At 33.1% G+C, this 21,688-nt stretch overlaps 1 protein-coding gene across 1 annotated transcript in view; it reads right to left on the reverse strand.

Moving 5' to 3' along the window:
• The window catches only part of VPS13B (vacuolar protein sorting 13 homolog B), an 823,218-nt gene that overhangs the window by 358,264 nt on the left and 443,266 nt on the right, over positions 1 to 21,688 (reverse strand). Inside the window, exon 25 of the mRNA XM_032247702.1 lies at positions 15,662 to 15,865. Within this exon, the coding sequence (XP_032103593.1) occupies positions 15,662 to 15,865 (204 nt within the window). The remainder of the gene's footprint in view (positions 1 to 15,661; positions 15,866 to 21,688) is intronic.

The raw sequence follows: 21,688 nt of genomic DNA on the forward strand, positions 1-21,688 counted from the left end.
AACTTTGCTGTCCATTTAAAATTGGGAAACAAAACTTGGGAGTTTAACCCATATACTCTGAAAACTGACCAAACACAATATAACATTCTCATTTGTTTAAAGATGTATATATATACATATATGTATTTACATGTCAGTTATACATACTTAGTTAGGCTTAATATGGCAGGCAGTATGGCATACTGGGTTAAGGTATTCAGATGCCAGTCATGTAATTTTAGGCAAGTAGTTTAACTTTTCTGAGTCTGTTTACTCCTCTGTAAAATTGTTATAATATTTATCTCTTACAGTTAAGATTAAATAACAATATTAATGTTAATGAAGTATATACACATAGAAAATATTTCATAAATTGTAGATATCATTATCAAGTTAAACCAATGCTTAAGAAATTGTTCAGTCACATTCTTATAGAATTTGGTCCCTCTACTGCCTTTCTCATTTCCTCATCTTGCTAACTTCAGCCACACTTTCTTTTGCTGTATATCTTCAACTTCCAATAGTTTATTGTTACTTTGAATATCTCAAACAAAAATGTTAATTTCCTGTGTTAAGGAGTCATAACCAGTAGTCAACTGCCAGAACAAAACACCCCTTAAAATTTAAACAAAGACAATATAATATGGTCAGTATGCCATTCTCTATAGACAGGTTGTCAGAGCAGAAGCCACTAATCTCTAAACACTTAAAAGCAGGAATGATAATTAAAATCCTGTACAAAACAAACCAAAGCCTCGGCTCACATTACCACAGACATGCCATCTAGACAAAGGTATATTCAGCTCCTACATGAAGCTTTTACTTTAACATCATTGTTTTACAATCCCTTTCAGTCAGAAGAAAATTCAATTTCCCTGCAACCTCAGAAGGAGCGCAAATGGGAAAGATTTTCATAGAATCACAGGCAAGTGTTTACTGCAAGAACACTTAGGCACCAAGCATAGCAAAGCAATAGTGTTTTGGGATTACTATGAGAGAAAATTATAGAGTTAATCCTGAAGATAGTATAGTTACTCTTTGTCCCAAATATACCAAGCAAAGCAAATAGCTCACTGTCTGTGGGGATTTCATATAAATGCTTTTACAAAATAAATAGTTCTAAATCTGCTACAATTGAAATTCCTACAACTTGAAGAGCTATAAAAAAAATCAGGTTTTTGGTTAGCTGTCTAATGTAAAACACACAGCATCTAATAAAAGGCACAAACTAATTCCAGATAAGAATGCTTATGAAATAAAAGACAATATAAGACAGGCTTTTTTTATGGATAGTTTTTTAGAGTAGAAGTATGCTTAAGTTAAATCTTCCCTCCAACAGACACAACATCATATTCTAAGAATGAAAAACTGCAGAGAAAATAGCATCTCAAATCAACAAGACTTCAATTTTTAACACTACTGAATACACTTGGTAAGAATGCTAAGAAAACTGTGGCTGCAAATTTAGTAAGCACTCCTCAGTAAAAGCTTTGCTCTACCTCCTCATGCAGTTTCAATTTTCATTTTGTATTTACAGCATTTGGTTTGGTATTGTTAAAGTTGTCTGTGCATTAATTTTCTGCTCTGTTTCCAAATCTATTGTGAAAATCAGGCCAGAAATGAAGATGCTGAACTATTTTCCCATACGTCCTTAGGCCAAGTTCTAAAGTAAACAGTTCAATTCTTTTACTATTTTGTTGCAAATTGACCAAAATACAAAGTTTATTTTCCTAGGCAAATTTATCTTTGTTCATTTGTAAGAGCAAACACTTTATGGCCCTTCATCCTTGGCCTGCTTCAGAGCTTAAGGATGATCATAGTTTTGGCCCCGTTGCTACTCTTATCAAAATAACTCCCACATTCTTGTTCAATAATAAAACTTCCCAAAGGGCGAAACACTTCGACCATGGTGTGTACTTAATTAACAGCAACAAGTGGCCTGCTGTGGTCTCCACTACCTTAACTCTATTTCAATGTAAGAGTGGGAAAAAAATGATTAACTGTTTTAAGCTCAATACTTAAGCGTCAAATTCATATTTCCCACTTTACCATGACTCAGATTGAAATACAGGAAGCTAGAGCTGTATGTGCACAAAAGTACAGTGCCCCGTATCAACATGTCAGCATGAAAAGACTTACTCATAAAGTATAAATCACTAAGGATCGTATAAACAAATACTTCTATTTAATATAAACAATTGTTAGAATGTGTTTTCTTTAACTAGATTCATTTACAGTAAGTTCTCTATATTCAATAGTTTTGACCCAACTAAGCAGGATAAACAATGTTTTAATAGTAAAATGTTTAAAAATTTGAATGAGTGTTTTCTAGTGCAAATTACAATGTAAAAAAATCAAACCTCCAATTTCAAAGTGGTCCCCAGATACATAATTGATATAAATAACACAAGAAATATAAGGTAACCTCAGATTATTAGGTTATATTTACATAATAAAACTATGTGAATTTTTAAAAATCAAGTAGCCAATAATTTAGAGACAATTTTTGATATTAATATTTTGAAATAGGAAAGGCTTTATACACAAAACATTTCATTGAATGGTATGTGATGGTCAAACAAGAACCTTCATTTTTCTAACCTATTTTGATATCTTTATTTTTTCCATAGCTATTCAAATGATAAGATGATAGTCCAAAGGTTATGATTTCTACATTTTGAATAAAAGTTTCTCTCTAAATGTTAAGGATAAAACCATTTAAAGAATAATATGAAATCTAATGAAGCAAGTATTTTCAGGAGAAGATTTAAAACAATTATGAGAAATTCTAAAAATAGCAATTGAGCAAATTCAAACTAAATACACTATCTAAATGGTAGTTTAAATAATAATAAGAGGTAGACTACTGTGTAGGTTAATTGCACTTGAATAACTGAAAAACTGACAAGAGTTTTGCTACTATAGCAAACTCTGTCAACAACTCTAAAGTTGATGCAAAACAACCTCTCAGTCCAGTATTCACTTTTCAATTAACTGAAAATTAATGTATGTTAAACAGTTACTGGGCATTAAATAAGGTACCATTTCATCCTTATTTTTTTTAATTAGGCTGATAATAAGGCAATTTTAATTCTTGGATTAATAAACAATGCTTGTCACACTTTGCCATGACCCTAAACTTCCAAACACCGAGTGGTTAATATCAATTTTTACTTTAGGTAGAGTTGTAAATAAATATTCTAGTAGTCACTCGGTGTTTTAGATTTTTCTAAAGCTTTGAAATTATTTCCTATACTACTGCTGTGATTAAGGAAGACATTACCAAAAACATTTTATATACACAGAAAAAGTTAAAAAACACACTAAATGATTTGCCTAAAATCACAACTTGGAGGAATTTAATTTTGTCAACACAATCTAATCCTTTAAAATCACATTTATTGAAACTACTGAAAACTCAGAGATCCAAAATATCATTTTCTATAGTTATAACAGTTTCCCAAAGACATACAGGTTATGAATGTATCCTGTAACAGAAGGATGTGAGTGTGTGTGTATGTGTGAATGTATGTATATATGTGTTTGCTTTGTTTACTTGTCATGAAGAGGAATCATCAAAATGTCAATGCTTTTAATTACAGTTTTTATTGTTGTTCTGTCCTGTAGGCAAAATAGCATAAAAATTTTAATGAGTATAATTACATAATGTTCCACTTTTTAGACCACTTACCTGAACAAAAATTTCTGACAACTTAAACTATCTGAAGTACAGTGTAGTATGTTCATAAAATAAAAAGTTTTATTTATCTTTAGAACAAATGTAAGAGTGAGTGTGGCAGAAACAGCTGGTTGTATCCCAAATTTTGCTCTCCTTTCTATAATACAAAATTGTCTCTGAGTAACAGTAATTCAACTACTGGCTAAATTTCCCAGCCCACCTTGGGATTATGTTTATACGCACATCCATGCCCCATCATTATTGTAAATTCCTCTAAGGATAAAGGAGCATGTCTTAAATACTTAGATTTTAAAGAAAGGGCTGAACATTAATAAGCTAAGAATAAAATTTAAGAAATTCGTAAAACAACAGAATAAAACCAGTAAAAAAGCAGTATCTCTCTCAGCCTAAGTAGGTGAACAAAGTTACCCTTGACAATTTTTAAAAACTACTCTGAAGTGGATATAGGTTTCAGGGCTTGATTTCATACTGCCTAAAAGTTTCAAAAAACTTCTAGCTATAAAGTTAATAGTATGGTGGTCCCAAGCTAGTGGTAGCCCCTGAAGTTCCTTAGAGAAGCAAACACATGAAACCCCTTTGTGGGGGGACAGGCCCTCAACCACCATGTAAGGGCTTAATAGAAGAAGTTGCATTGATGAAGAACATCCAACACAAAATTACACAGTGCCCAAGAAAACAATCTAGCATAAGCAAGATTTAAGAAAACAACAAGTGGTCAGATTCAACTCTAAAGAAGTTCAGATACCAGACCTGATTAAAAAAAACATTAAAAAAATAATGTTTAAAATGATTAAGGATATAAACAGCAAACTGAAAATACAAACTCACTGTATATACAGTTTTATGTATTTACATAAAAATATGTGTAGCAACTTAATGAACATATGCATGTCTATGACATGTACCACAATAAATGTGATTTAAATTAATCATAATGTGAGTTAGTATTCCAAAATTATTTAACATCTATGTTCTGAAGAAGAGTATGTTTATAACCTACTTTGAACCATGCTTGAAATAAATTGGGGTTATCCTTTGATAATAAAGATAATGAGTGATGAGTGGTGATGGAGAGTTTATATTTTCACATCTTGTAAGTCAGTGGAAGTCTCTCTGTCTGAATCATTTTACTTGTAATCTATAGTATTTGGCTTAACAAATATTTCACATAGAAAAGAAAAACAGTATAAAAAGTACAACTAGCATAGAAAAAGAAAAAGCAATTAAGGGCCAGTTTATCAATATGTCGTTGGCTCTTTGTACAGAGTTTAATTAGATCAAAAAGATTGCTAAAGGTTTCCCTCCACAATAAAGAAAATTATAAAGAGAATTATGGTCAACTTTAAAATATTGCCTAATATTTTTCAAATAAACTGGAAAATTTATTCAAAAACTACTACAGTCCTCGCCAGAGAAATTAGGCAACAAAAAGAAATAAAAGGCAACCAAACTAGAAAGGAAAAAGTAAAATTGTATCTTTTAGCAGATGATATAATCTTATATATATAAAACTACAGATTCCAAGAAAATTTTAGAACTAATAAATGAATTCCACAAAGCTGTGGTATACAACACCAACATACAAAAATCAGTTGTGTTTCTACGCATTAAAAGTGAACAATACAGAAAGAAAATTAGTAGAATAATTCCATTTAAAATAGCATCTAAAATAATAAAATTCTTAAGAATAAACATAACTGAGGAGGTTAAAGGCATATAATGAAAACTATGAAATATTGCTAAAAGATATTAAGATGACACCAATAAATGGAAAAACATCCAGTGTTCATACATTGGAATATTTAATATTAAGATGGTGAGTTACTGTTTAATGGACACAAAGTTTCAGTTGGGGAAGATGAAAAAATACTGGAGACTGTTGTGAAGGTTGTACAACAATGTGAATATACTTAATTCCACATAATTATATTCTTAAAATGGTAAAAATGGTAAATTTATGTTGTGTATATTTTACCACAATAAAAAATTAAGCCAAAAAAGTTAACAGTAACATAAAATCATGATTGTACAGTAACAAAAATACATTATATGCATTTAGCATCTATAAGTTATATGTTCGTTAGTTTTACTTGACATAAATTGGGCCACCAGAGTGGGATAGAAATATTTATCTTATCGTTAAGTATTATTTTATCAATACATAATGTAAAATTTAATTCTAGGAACAAGGCAATATCAGTGTTGGAGATGGGAAAAAAAGATCAAGATGCTTCTCTATGTTCTCTTTAAAATAATTAGAGTCCTTTGGTCATATAGTCCTTACCATTTCCTTTGCTCTCTGTTTGTTGGTTTTGTTTTTGAGACAGAGTCTTGCTCTGTCACCCAGGCTGGAGTGCAGTGGGGGGATCTCAGCTCACTGCAACTTCTGCCTCCCAAGTTCAAGCAATTCTCCTGTCTGGGCCTCCTGGGTAGCTGGGATTAGTGGCACACGCCACCACGCCTGGCTAAGTTTTGTATTTTGAGTAGAGATGGGGTTTTGCCATGTTGGCCAGGTTGGTCTCGAACTCCTGACCACAGGTGATCGGCCCACCTTGGCCTTCCAAAGTGCTGAGACAACAGGTGTGAGACACTGCACCCAGCCTAGTCTCTCTCTTCTAATAATCTTCTAAGTTAAAACTTCTGCTATATCCAAATAACATCTAAACTAAGACCTTGCAATTTAAATCAGAAATGTTATAACCAAGTACCTTTACAATTAGGATTACTTTGTTAACATGGGAATATATAGTGAATATGTGAATTTTCACAAGAAAACAGTTTTCTAGAGAGTCGGACAAGAGGGAACACTTGCTAACTCATTTATGAAGGCAGTGCAATCTTCTAATACCAAAGACGACAAGGCTATAAGAAAAAAAAAGCATATAATTCCACAGAATTGGTTAAAAAAAAAAAAAGATCAGTATCACTCATCACTATAGATAATAAAATCCTAAAAAGTTAACAAACTTAATCTAGTAATATACAAAAAGAAAAATATATCACAACCAAGTTGGATTTTTTCTAGAAATACATGGTTAGTTGAATATATGTGAAAATCAATTAGTATAATTAGTCACATTAACAGAATAAAGGAGATAAATTAAGTATACAATAATTTCAATTGAATAAAAATTTCAAATATTGAGGAATAAATTTATCACAAAGTGAGCAAGGCCTCTACACAAAAAAACCCCAAATCTTAGTGACACTAAAGAAGATAAAAATAGAGGGATATGTTCACAGACTACTTGGAGAAACTATACATAAATTCAGTTAATAGTTGTACTAACATGTTGGGATTGTTATCAATATTATCCCCATATAACGGATGATGAAGTTAAGGCATAGAGGTTAAATAATGTGACAATAAGTTGAAAGCCGTAAAAAAGCAACTTGTCTTGCTTGTCTGACTCCAAAGTCTCTTCCAGAGGTTTCACTAACATAGAATCAAGCTAACATGAGTTGGCATAGTCCCTACATAGTAACACAAATGTGTTTCAGTTTTCTAGTATATAAAATAAAAATGCTGGTCCAAAGGATCTGTCTGACAATCTTTCTTGAAAATACAACTATAAGTTGACAAAATTAAGAGAAAGATCTTTGCTCACTTGTCAAGCTCCACGAAACCATTATATCAGTGAGAGGGAGCCAATTCTTAGAGCTGAGAAAAGGAGAAAAGATAGAGTTCATAACAACAAAGAGTAGAAAAGTAGCAGACAGTTTAGCTAGTTTTCCCAAGGAAAAAAAATACACCTTAGAGAAAATAAATTACTAACATTCTTTTTTTGTTTGAAAGGTTGCTATAGAAACTAAACATACTACTCAAATTTCCCCTTTTTTTCCCCTTTGGAACCCACATGTTCTGCCAAAACTTTGAAATATGCCTGAACACAGTAAGGGATAATATTAAGTGCTACTATAATTCTAGACAATTCAGGTTAGTATTAAGCAAATGATATTAAAATGACAGAAAGTGCTCTTCTAAATCAGATAAGTACTGAATAAAGAATCTTTAAAAACACTTCAATTTACTTTCTTTCCCCTCCCTCCATATTTTAAACCAAATACATCAGTTATCAACATATTCAACAGGTTAAAATATTAAATAGTATTTCTGGTATTACATTAGTTTTAAAATGGTTTTTCAGGTGCAAGTCACATAAAAAGCATACAATTTCTTCAAGGCAAACTATTTCATCAAAAATTAATCAATCCTTATACACCAATGTTCAAAGCATTATTCACAACAGCCAAAAAGGTAGAAATAACCCAGATGTCCAGCCATAAGAAAACAGATCAACTAAATGTGTTATATACATACAATGAAATATTACTCAGCTATAAAAAGGAATGGAATTCTGATACATAATGAATGAACCCTAAATATATTACACAAAGTAGAATAAGCCAGACATAAAAGGACGAATACCACACAATTCCTCTTATATGAAGTACCTAGAATAGGCAAATCTATAGAGACAGAAAGTAGAATAGAGGTTACCAGGGACAGAGCGAGAAGAAAAGATGGAGTTATTTGATGAGCATAGAGATTCTGTCTTGGATGGTGAAAAAGTTCTAGAAATAGATAGTAGTTATGCTATACCCTGTGAATGTGCTTAATGCCACTAAATTATACATTTTAAAATGGTTAAAATGGTAACTTTTACCATGTATATTTTTTACCACAATTTAAAAAAAAATCACAAAAAAAGTTAATTGATAGTATTGAGAAGTTAGTATGTAAAAGAAGAGTGAAATTTAAAAAACTAGTTCTAAGAACTCAATAGTGTTAAAGAAATTTGAATACAAGCAATATGGAGACTAACCTGAAACGAACATTTAGCATTTGCTACCAAAGCACAGATATTCTGGATAAAATATCAGGTGAATTTAATACAGAAAAGTGCTCTGTATCTTTTCTTCGGCCCTCTTGATCTACTCTCTACCCATTACTACCCTCTGTGCTTGGGAAATTAATCTATATGAACAATATGAATGGATATCCTGGTCCTCTGGTTTTTTTCTTGGTTTCAGTCAATGAAAAACAGTGGAGTTGGAGGGGGTGGAGAATGAAGTCTGGGTATTTACTCCCTGTTCTGATAACCTCCCTCTCCTGCCCTTTAAGCCTATTGGTGTCAACAACCATTCCGGGGTACTCTATCAACTCCTGTTAACTGAGATTTCCTTTCCCAGTTAACATCTTTGTCCTTTTACTAAGCTCTTTTAAATTGTCCAGTTTCAGACTACCATCTTTTTCCAATATGATAATCAACTTGAAACAAAGACAAATACTATGGTGTAAGAAACGAAGACGAAACACAAAGTCAGGGTAACAAGTAGAAACAGTCCTTGATGGTATGTAGAAGTGTCAAACTCTTATCTAAGGGTCTAGGGGTTGAGCAATGGCATTGAAAGATTCATTCAGGGACTGCAGACATGGTCTAGAAACTGGTGAGTCCTTTGCGTAAAGTCGAGATAAAAAGAGCTGCTTTTTAAGCAAAAGATGCACTAGACACTAGGCTTCACCAGGCTAAGAAATGCCATGGATGTTTTCCAGATTCCTAAGACAGAGGAAAAGTGAAAGTGGGGGCATCAAAAAGTCATTCATGGCTGGGCACAGTGGCTCACATCTGTAATCCAGCACTTTAGGAGGCCGAGGCGGGTGAATCATGAAGTCAGGAGTTCGACACCAGCCAACATGGTGAAACCCTGTCTCTACTAAAAATACAAAACTTAGCCAGGCATGGTGGCGGGTGCCTGGTGATCCCAGTTACTTGAGAGGCTGAGGCAGGAGAATTGCTTGAAACTGGAAGGCGGAGGTTGCAGTGAGCCAAGATTGTGCCACTGCACTCTACCTGGGCAACAAGAGTAAAACTCCATCTCAAAAAAAGAAGAAAAATTAAAACAAAAGTTATTCATGAGAAACTAAATGGTATTACTTGCTAGTGTGGGATGTCGTGTGTCCTACTTATATGGTAAGACAAACCCTTGTTGATAAAGAAACCTAAAAACTTCTCAAGGTTCTCTGAAATCTCTAGGGCCCTGGCAAGAGCAAATATCAAAATGCTCTAGAGGGACAATTCTACAACAGAGGGCTCATAGGAATCACAAAGAAAAATTGAACTGTTGAAGATGAGTTTACAATAAGAGATTACAAAGCACATGAGAAAATGAACCATAAAAAGGGAGAGTCAGCAGACATAACAAAAACTTAGCATCTCCAATAAATGCAATTAAGAAAATCTAAAAGGACTATATATCTAAAAGGACTAAAATCAATTATTTTAAAATGTTAAGAAATAAAAGAATGAACAAATCAGGACAGTGTAAGAAACAAAAATACAAGCAGTGGATCCAGCAGGGACCAAACAGTTAAGAGTGTTCAACAGATGTGATTTAAATAAAAGAACTTTAATAAAGTAATGACTTACAGAGGTGTGGGCAGGGTAAATGGATTTAACTAGGAATGTTGAGACATACGGAGACTAGCAACAACAGGAAGCCAAAACCTTGTTTAAACCTTAATAGGCAAAAGAAGGAAGTAGTATTACCTAAGTCCAGTAAGAACTGGAACCACAAAAGAGATGTCCCCTGGCAGGACTGGTACTCCTGGAGAGACCCAATCAGTGCTAGAGATACATGCACTAAGGCAAGGAGAAAACAAGAAAGAAAAACACCATCCTCTGTCTCTTCTTACCCTCTAATCTCCTGATTGTATCAAATACAGACTAACACAAGTGGATTAGAAATAGCTAAAGGAAGAATTAGTAAACTGGAAAAAGAGAGAGATTTGAGTAAACAACCTGGAAAGAAAACACATAGAGCTAATAATAGCATAAGGAGGGAAAGGGGAAAAAGTTATTGAGACATGGAGAAAAAAATGAGAAGTTACAGAAAGAGAGAAAAAAGATAATCAAGTGGTACTGATTAGTGAGAGAGAATTTTCAAGAAATGAAAAAAACATTCCACGAAACCCCAGGATAAAGAAGCACACATTACACTTGATGACAGTAACTAACTTTAAAAGGAAGATTAGCCAATGAAATAAGCCATTGAATCATATAATAAAAATATATAGGAACTCTAGAGTCGGAATGCAGAGGTTTTAGTTTCAGCTCTGCTACTTATTATCTCTATGCCTTTGAGCAAATTACTTAACCTCAAATTCTTCACTGTAAAATGGAAAGTGTAATATAACCTACCTCATAAAACTGCTTTGGGAATTATATAAGATAATGCTTGTAGCCTGGCAAGGTGGCTCACACATGTAATCCTAACACTTTGGAAGGCTGACGCAGGTAGACTGCCTGAGCTCAGGAGTTCCAGGCCACCCTGGGCCACACAGTGAAACTCTGTCTCTACTAGAATACAAAAAAATTAGTGGGGTGTGGTGGTGCACATCTGTAGTCCCAGCTACTCAGGAGGCTGAGGCAGGAGAATCACTTGAACCCAGAAGATGGAGGTTGCAGTGAGACAAGATTACACCACTGTACTCCAGCCTGGGCGACAGAGTGAGACTCTGTCCTGTCTCAAAAAGAGATAATGTTTGTAAAGTACTTAGTTTAGTGAGTAGTCCAAAAGGGAAAGCTAATACAAATCTCCTTCATAAAATTTTTGCATTAGGCATTGAGTATAGGCACAGTTCTATATACACATGCTACTATTTAAACATTTTCAATTTAGTGAGTCTTCATTTTATGTTCCCAGCTCTTGTAAAGGCAGGAACAACACTAGGATTTACTCAAAACAGAGCAGGCAAGTAGTCAGCCAGTGATATGCCTCATGCAGCTTGCTAACAGATTTTGGAAAACCTATTAGAGTTAACTAATTATGTCATTTCAATTTAATTTTTTATTTTCTTATTAGTCCTGGGCACAAGAAGATTCTGCCACACTAATCAAATGCTGTACCACAAGGGCCCTATGCTGTTATTTGTTTTATCATTTTGCTACAAATAGGGAGGAAGGAGCTATAATTAAAAACAATTTCAATGTAACAATGTTATTTAAATTCATTAACACCTTATTAATCAGGCAATAAAAATACTAAGAACATATTTAGGAAAGAGAAATTATAACCGAGAGCTTGCTAACTACTGCACTGAAACACCATGAGATTTGTCACAGCTATGCTGAGACATGGATTACCTTGGCCTTTAGAGTCTTTGGGTGGGTCCAGGGTGAATGAAGCTTTCAATGCTGTGGAGGTTTTTCTGCTTACCACAGATACAAATAACATTTCCTATATGTGAAATGATATAAAAAAGATTGGGAAGTACTACTATAGCTAAAAGCAACATATACACTGTATATTTCTATGTGTATGCAGATAGTTGTGTTGTTGACATGATAGTGTGGCTAACAGAAAATATTCTTATAATCAAAAGATTATCAGGACAATGATTACCAGGAGCAGAGAAGGACTCCTAGAGCTTTCCAGGAATGCTATGTTCAAAGAAGCATAAAGGCTTTGAATAGATTAAAACAAACACACAGAAAATACAGATATATATAGTCTCCCCTTCATATAGGTCCTCTATAGTCACATTTGTTCAGTAGCTTCAATAGTGAGAGATCAAGGCTTTATTTCCATGTGGCGGGTAACACATTTAAATACACAGGTAAATTCATCAAAATTACAAAAACATTTTTTACATAGGAATTCAAAGGTCCACAATAACCTAACCTCCCATGTTAGAGCCCAAAATAAAAGGCATAAAAATTACAAAGGTCATTAAGCACAATTCTAGCAGCATTATAAAACAAGGGAAATGGCTTGGGCACAAATTTTGAATTCTGGATGAATTAAATAAACACAGATTGAGTCACAATGAAGCATCCATACATCTTAGAGAAAACAATGACTATATTTTCTTATGTCATAATTTACTAATATTGAAAGAGGTAAATTTAAATCCAGATGCACACATAGTTATCTTAATCTACCTATAATATTTTTTGAGAGCAAGAATAGAAATTAAACATGAAATATTCAATAGATAAACACCTCCTCAAGGTAAACTTGGATCAATGCCTTAATACTGATTATCATATCATAACCATCTTCATAATAATCTTCCTGCCTGTGAAAAACAAATCAGCTAAATTATTCTAATATACCTCTCAGCAAACAAGCTTCCCAAGTGGATTTCAAATTGATATTGGACTAGTAGTAATCATCTATCTCTCTTCTTGACCACAATATATAAATAAGAGAATAGGGTGCACTTTGAAAATATATGCCATTTCCCCATCCACCTTCCCCTATGACTCCATTTCTATGAGCTGCTTTACATAGTCTTTTTTGAATATTAATATATGAAAGTTTTGCATTAAGATTTTGTCATTTTCAGATCTTTGTCATACAGGTCAGATTAAATATATAGATAACACAAAACTAACACATCCACTATGAGCATTTTCATTACTTGTCTTTATAGCCCAATCAGAAAAAAATCCTCAACTTTCTAATTCAAAATGAATTTCAGTCATATAAGGATGTTGTTAAAATCAGGATTTACTTGTTTTCAAGCAATTTAGCAAAATTTTCCCTTTTCTTAACTTCCTCACTTTGGCTGATGAGGATACTATTCTTTCAGAATGTATTATTATACATCTACTAAAACAAAATTGTTACTCATGTCTTACTCAATTTTAAATATCCATCTCAAGTGTTATTTTCTCTACAAAATAGCCACAGATCTCTTAGAATGAACTTATTAATCCTTCCTCTATGAATCTAGGGCATTTACTTTTATTACATTTCACATCAGGGCCACTATGTCCTTTTGTGTTGTTTGTACACTGTACAATCCTACAGTGCATGATTCACACTATACATTGCATAAATGCCAGTCTCTAGATGTATGACCAAAAGCTGTAACCATTTCATATGGGCCCTGTCTTTCCTAGACTTGAAGTTTCTTTTAAATATTCCTTAAAAAAAAAAAAACAAAAACCAAACAAAACATTTCCAAAAGAGTTGAGTGAGCCCTCCAAAATGGATGTCATGTTCCTCTAAACATTCCTGTAAACACAGTACTTAGAAAACAACTGTTTCATGGAACATTCTCCTTTCAGCTACTTAAATGTCTCTAAGATTTAGCTGTATTTATCAGTTTCACTTGTACGATCCTTGTCTAGCAACTGATTAAACTTTGATTACTCTACCAAAGGATTTCACAAAATATATTTTGTACACTGTTAATAGGCAGACTGAGAAGAATGAGCTTTTGGTTAAATAAGTTTGGAAACTGCTTCATTCAATAAAGTTAAATAGCTTTTTTTACTGCAGGAATTATAAAAGATTTTGTTTGCTAATGACATTGGAAATCTTCCAGAAAGAATTCACTGCTTTTACTCTAGAAAGGATGTATCCCATTAACTTGATACAGGCTCATTTCTAGACATTCTACCTCTTCCTCATTTGGGAAAAAAAAGAAAAAAGAAAAAGAATAATCTTATCACCTAGGTTATTGTGATTCTTAAGATGTGAAATGGGCAAGAGAGAAAAGTTCCTTGTACAAGGGGTTAAACAGATGTACTCCAAAGTGTTAAAAGCCTTACAGCAGCTGAAATTTGTCCTTTTAACTGAGTTTGTTTGCTTTTACTGATTTGTAAGATGAAAGAAATTAACATCCTTTTTCCTTGATTCTTATCCCATTCTGTATTTTGCCAATAGCTTTATTTCCAGAGGAAATGGTGTGTTTATGCAGAAACAAAAACAAAACTACCTCCATCTACTATAGAACGGTGGTTCTTGTTGGGAAAATATCTGTCCTCTAAGCAATGGTTTGGAAATGAATGGGGTATTTTTGGTTGACTCAATAGTAGTGTATCATTATTGGCATTTAAGGATTAGGAATTAGGGATTCATGAAGTCCTGTATAGAATAGGGCAGTCCTGAAAAATGAAGACTGTCTCACATATATACACACAGGTGAAAATCCTATTTATAAAATGTTAAATCTAAACTTTTTTTTCATTTTTGCATGATTTTAAAATACACTAAAAGTTCCAAAATTCAACACTATAATGAAAGACTGAACTATGTTTTGTTTGAAACTTTACCAAGAGTTTGTCACTATATTTTAGAAAATCACGTCACCAACAGCAATACCACTTGTGGTATTAAACAAAGACCTGCACAAGTCTATGCAGCCATCATATTCACAGCAATTTTATGTATCTGACTACTCTATTATGTCTTCTAATGTAGTCATGCTAAGCAAGGCATTTACATATTGAAGTACATATTACTGTATCTTAAATTACTTTCCTTTTATTTATGCTTTAAAGTTTGTATAAGATATTTTATATTTTTGAAATTATATGTATATGTAAGTTACATTATTTTTTGTTTTCATTTCTGGTTACATTTTTATTTTCAACTCAGGATAGTAAAGGAGGCATTATAAAAATATTTCTTATACAAAAGAGGTAGTGGCATGCTAGGTTAGGATGTTAAAAATAAAAAGAAAAGCTTTTATGATTGGGAGGAAGAAGGAGAGGACACTGGGTCTGACAGGGTTGAAAACCACTAATCTAAACCAGATGACTAGATAATAGTCACCTGGTTCAAGAAAGGTATAGAGGAACAGAGGTAGAGAAAAGGGGACCATGAGCCTCTTTTTCATTCAGCTTCTACATTTCCATACTTCTGAGGAAACATACCTTTACTGTGTCTCAGTTTTTACCATTTCACAGAGCCTGCATTGTCCTAGGATAAATGTTCAAGACTTTTCTACAGATAAAGAACATATACAACCTACTAATCCTACTATGGGGTACCGTAACCTATTGAAAGTGATTAAAAACAATTCTTGGACCTAAAAGGAATACACACTGCTGAAACAGCTCCTGTTAAACCTTCAGAATCTAACAGTTTTCACAGTGGTGAGGTTATCTTCATTTCAAACTATGATCTGGAAATCATGTTATATATTAACTGTCATTTTGTAACAGGATTTTCAAAAACACTTACCTCAGTAGTAGTCCCAATGTCAGCAGATGGGCTGTATGTGCTGGTATCTGGAGGAGCTGTGCCTATACTGCTTCTAACTGGAGAAGTAGGAACAGGCCCTGCCATGGTCTCTGGAGAGCCTGAAGATAGGTTAAGATTGCCTCTCCTATGAATCTTATTCCAGACCTTATTCATGGTATCAGTTAGTTCACAGAAAAGCTGGACCTGAGAGCATAAGAAAAAGAGAAGAGAAAATAAGTCTTTCAATTTCCAGTTTCAATCCACTAAAATACTAATATGAGAAAATTATTCCAGAGAAGTAAGATTTACAAAACAAAACTCTACCAATGCATCATTGATCATTATTAACTTACACTTGAAATTTGCCTTACACTGTGATATTTAATAACCAACCTAGCATTTTTTGTGGATTAAAACCACAGTAATGTAAGCACAGCTTATTAGCAAACAGTAGATTTATTTCAATATATGAATAATAGAACACATACAAATGCTCTCAAGCACAGGACAGAATCAAAAAGCAAAGACATCCTAGTAAATATAATTATTTAGTGTAATATAAAATAACTACCATCCTTATTTCTAAATAATTTCCACATCTAAATTTTTTCTGTGTTTCCCAGGAATAAATCTGAAACTGGATTTCTTGTCCAACAAAATAAATTGAAAAAGAATGATATAATATCAAATAATAAGAGGCAAATGCTACATATGAGACTTTTCTGCAGATAAAGAACATATTCAACCTACTATTCCCAAAGGAGAGGTCATTCCAATATTCAGAGAAAAAACTGTTTAACTTGCACATTGTTTGACTGAGTCCTAAGATATTTATACAAGGTTTCATAAATAAGCATTAATCATGAAATTTGTATGACAATGTAGTGCCATATACTGTATAAAACAAGCCCAGGGGAAAAAAAAATGCAAACACAATATATAAGCAAATCCACAGCTGGATACCATATTCTGCTTGCCATTAAAAAAAAGTGAAATTCTCATATTTATAAAAAGTTTCAGCCCCAGGACACATCCAGATGATGAAGCTGGCTTCTTATGTGGGCAGAACAGATGCATAAAAACACTGTTGTCAATCCATCCTCATTTGATATAAAACAGCACTTGGGTGCACAATTTTCTCCTGGTTTTTGTGTAATGAAGTTTCAAATCTCAGGTTATAGCTATTTTTGTTTAAAAGTAATCTAATAGCTAAAAATCTTATTTAAGGTTCTTAGAAAAATATTTGTTCAACTCCTTTTGTCCTTCATAATCATGGATGTTTCTCTCTATAAACAACTTTGTTGCAAACCAATTTTTGAGAAGATTATTTTGCTTTTTCTTAAATAATTAAAACTGATAAATAAAGAAAGCACAGACAACAACAACAAAAAGCCAAAACAGGTTCTAAATATTTCTAAGGACATAAAGAGTATTTATTTAAAACAAATTAGGCTGCTTTTATTGTTACTACTTCTGATTCCTTTAAGTATTACCATTAAAATACTGTGCCTGAATGGCAATGAGTACATTTTGTGTTTAAAGTGCCATGCAAACCATGACATACACTTTAAACATATTTTTATTTTCAAAGAAGAAAGTTGTTAACAAAATTCAGACTTTTCAAATTCAGAGGGTTAAAGAAATAAGGCAAAACAATCTAGGATAAATGTTCAACTTTTATCTCAAGTTGTGCTAAAATACTATGCCAAGTAAAGCCACAATGAATTACCACCTCCCATCTTTAGAGTGTCTAAAATTAAAAAGCCTAACTGTATCAAGTATTAGCAAGGATGCAGAGCAACTAATACTCTCATTTTCTGCTGATAGGAATGTAAAATTTAGAATATGATTTGACAGTTTTTGAAAAAGGTATGTACCTAATATACGATCCAGCCATTCCACTCCTAAATAGTTTCCCAAGAAAACTGAAGCCCATTGTCCGTACAGAGATGTATACACAAATGTTCATGGCAGCATTATTTGTAACAGGCAAAAATTGGAAAAAAATCCCAAATGTACATTGACAGGTACTGAACAAATTAAAGTACATTCATATGACAGGATGCTGTTTAGCCATAAAAAGAAATAAACTATTGATGCAAGCAACAACGTAAATTAATCTCAAAATAATTATGGAGAATGGAAGAAGCTAGGCTAAGAAAAACATGGTATGATTCAATTTACAGAGAATCCTAGAAAACAAAAATTAGTCTATAATGACAGAGTCAATTGTACCTGTGATGGAGAGAAATGGAAGGGAGGACTGCATAAGAACATAAACTTTTGAAGATGTTAGATTGTGGGTGTAGTTTCATGTATGTATGCCAAATTTTAACAAATTAGATAATTTAAACATGCAGTTTATTGTATTTTAAGTATACCTCAAAAAGCATTTTTCAAAAATCTCTGAAAAAGTAAACACCATGTAAGGTGGCTTTATGTGAGTACTGAATAAAGGTGACTGAATATCAACAATGTCTTGTGTATTGAATGCTGAGTATAAAAATGTAACATTACTTAAAAAAAATCTTTTCACATACATTTTTTCATTTACAGCTGTTCAGAAAAGAGACTCAATTTCACTGGAGAGGCTAAGAAAAGCCTCAGGAAGATATATTTCTAAAGGAGAGACAGGATTTAGGTGAGTACAAAGACTCTCTACTGAGAAGTATGGAATGAACAAAAGACAAGTGCAGGGGATGATCAAGACAAGCTAGAGGGCTCATGAAGAGTATATAGGTAGCTAGAGAGGAAGGGCCCATTTTACAGAGTATCAGGAGATAGTGTCAGAACAGAATCACAAAAGGCAGAGAGGGAGAAGAAAAACCATGGATATACAATGTCAATGGAAATCAAGGAGAAATGGAATTTCACCAACCAATTTAGTGATCTGTGTTGAACAATGAAGAGAGCTCTAAGTTAATACAAACTTACAAAAACTATTTCATTTGGTATGTAGGTTGTTACTAATCATTAAAACTCAGTTTCAAAACATTTAACATAAAAACAAATTTTCATATAAAACATTATACTTGTCCAGTTTTTGTTTAAAAGATAAAACAAAAATCATGAACTCAGGCTGGGAATGGTGGCTCATGCCTGTAATCCTAGCACTTTGGGAGGCTGATGTGGGTGGATCACCTGAGGACAGGAGTTGGAGAACAGCCTGGCCAACATGGTGAAACCCCATCTCTACTAAAAATAATAATAATAATTAAAAAAGCCAGGCATGGCGGTGGGTACCTATAATCCCAGCTACTTGGGAGGCTGAGGCAGGAGAATTACTTGAACCCAGGAGATGGAGGTTGCAGTGAGCTGAGACCATGCCATTGCACTCCAGCCTGGGCAACAAAAAGGAAACTCTGTCTAAAAAAAGCTCAGAGAAATTAAAATGGGTACAAATTGAGTTTTGTTTGAACTCAAAGCCTGTGTTCTTATACATTAATGTCAAATTCGATTGCCTTGGTAAAAACTGATCAACGTAACAGCAACAAAACAATAAATATATAGAAAACTGGCATAAATCTGTTCTTTCTCTAGTTCCACACACTTATAAACCCAAAAATGCTAAGATATTGGTGTTTAAAGACATGAAGGAGAATAGGGTAACTTTGGTCACATAGTTAAGATGAAGGGAAGGGATGACAGAAATCTTTTCCAGTCATGAAATCACCAAATATTCAACCAAGATAAATATACACATCGTCTAAGAACATAGAATGGCAATGAAAGTTGCAGGACTAACATAGACAGTAATGTCTGATAGAGCAATAAATTTGCTGTCAGCCTACCTTACATACACAGCTTCCTCTATTTTTAAAATACATTAACTACATAGGGTTCTGTATCTAGGCAGCAATGAAATAAATGTAACAGTGTACAAGGATCACAATTCTGATGTCATCCTAATGGATAAGCCAAAGAAAGGTATTTAAGTAGGAATTGTTTCCACAAAATGTAATCAAGATACACACTGGCTACAATCAAAAGGCCACAACCTTCTGACAGTATATGTCAGTATGCAAACTCAATGGGTCTATACAACATTCTGAGAAAAGGCTCACAGTTTTTGTCAGATATCAAAGTAGCCAATGGTGTAAAAAGGACAAGAAGTATTGATTTGCACCTCTTCTTTACCACAAATATATTTTAAAAAACAAAAACAAAAAACAAAAATGGTTGGATTAATGAGAAAGCACAAGAAAAAAATTCTGAGTCATTAATTTTAGGATCCTATGGTCATATGTATATCTGTGTGCACTTTAGGGATCCATGATACTCTCTTTAAGACAGGATATCCAGAAAATAAAAATTGATATATAGGTATCTTTGACCATGAGAGATTAAACATTTCTGGCAAAAGACATCAAAAAGTTTAAAGGCAAATTAACTGCATTACAGTTACAGGGTTTGTTATTTATAGAGCATAAAGAAAGTTTTTACAAATTGCTAAGAAAAATGAATTTAATAGAAACCTGGGTAAATGATTTGAATTAACAAATCACAAAAGAGCAAATTCACTGGACAATAAACATTTGAAAAAATGTTCAATCTTATTAGTAATCAGGAAAATATAAATTATTTGTGAATTCACAAAGAGCAAACTCAATGGTCAATAAACATTTGAAGAGATGCTCAGCCATCTGGTGTCATTTCCTTTGAGTGTAAAAAATGTTCTTTAGTACTTCTTGTATGCAGTTCCTACTGGTGATAGATCATTGTCTTTGAAAATGTCTTTCTTTAGTTTTCATTTATAAAAGTTATTTTTGCTTAATTAAGAACTTCTAAATTGAGAAGTTTTATTTTTTTATTTTCATAATTTAAACATGCTGTTCTTCTGGCCTTCATGGTTTCTTATGAGAAGTAAGCTGTTAATCAACTCTTGGTTCCCCTGAATGTAAGGTATCATCCACATATTTTCTTGTGATATATTCAAGATTTGTTCTTTACTTGTGGCTATATGTAAATATGATGTTCTTTGTATGTTTGTTTTATTCATCTTTGTTTACTTCATGTCTGCCTTACACAGAGTACTCAGTAGTATTTGCTTACTGCATATGGCAAAAAATATCAAGCCATCCTTTGGAATTTTGAAAGAATTCAAAGAGTGTGGAAGCATAAGCTAAAGCAATCACTTACAACAAAGATGTTTAGAGTCTTATGTTTTGTCATTAAAATTTAGGTTAATATGTCACATGAAGATATCAAAGTATTAATCCCTCACCAAATCTCTTAGTATACATAGATTCTTCAGTGCTATTGTTTTCTGGTCTCACATCTCTTCAGGAATGTTGCTACATTTCACCAGGGATATTCACACCAGTTTGCAAAGAGGGTCTCATATTTTAATCAGAGTCAGTCTACATTAACAAAATTATATTCATATAACATTTCAGTGTTTACAAAATATTTTCATAAATATATCAGACTTCCCAACAACCTTGTGATCAACTTTGGTTACACAAGGTGGTGAAAATTTAACACAATTTTGTTTATGAGGATTTACTGAGAAGATAAAGTAGAATTACATAAAGATATAAGAATTATTACACTTTGAGTAAAAACGAACTCTCAGTGCATAAGGTTCATTCAGCCTTGGAATAATTCTTGAAAAAACGTTTTTGGTATCTGGAAGAACAGAAGAAAGAAGGCACTGGGAGCCTCTGGTAGGCTCTGGCCCTGGAAGCCTGATAACTGAAGAAAGGACAACAGGGAAGGAACAGATGTAGGAGGGAAATACAAGGCCAAACACAGGCCCCATCCAGCTGATGACTTTGCTTAGAGCTGGTTTATATTTAAACAACAACAAAATCTGAGCTTATCTCCAAACAAGGTGGATAGCTAGAGAATATACCCAGTACTCTAGTTTTGAGCCAGAGTATTACATTTACTAAACACATAATAATCACAAAACTATTAAGTATCTCAAAGTAAAGAAAAATTTTAAAAATATGAATAATAATGGAATCTAAGAATTCTTTTGTGTTAGCTAGGATAGCTATGGATAACCAGAACATGTGGAGTAGA

This window comes from Sapajus apella, unplaced genomic scaffold (genome assembly GCF_009761245.1).
Source record: "Sapajus apella isolate SASKATOON/1434 unplaced genomic scaffold, GSC_monkey_1.0 scaffold3, whole genome shotgun sequence".
Taxonomy (NCBI): domain Eukaryota; kingdom Metazoa; phylum Chordata; class Mammalia; order Primates; family Cebidae; genus Sapajus; species Sapajus apella.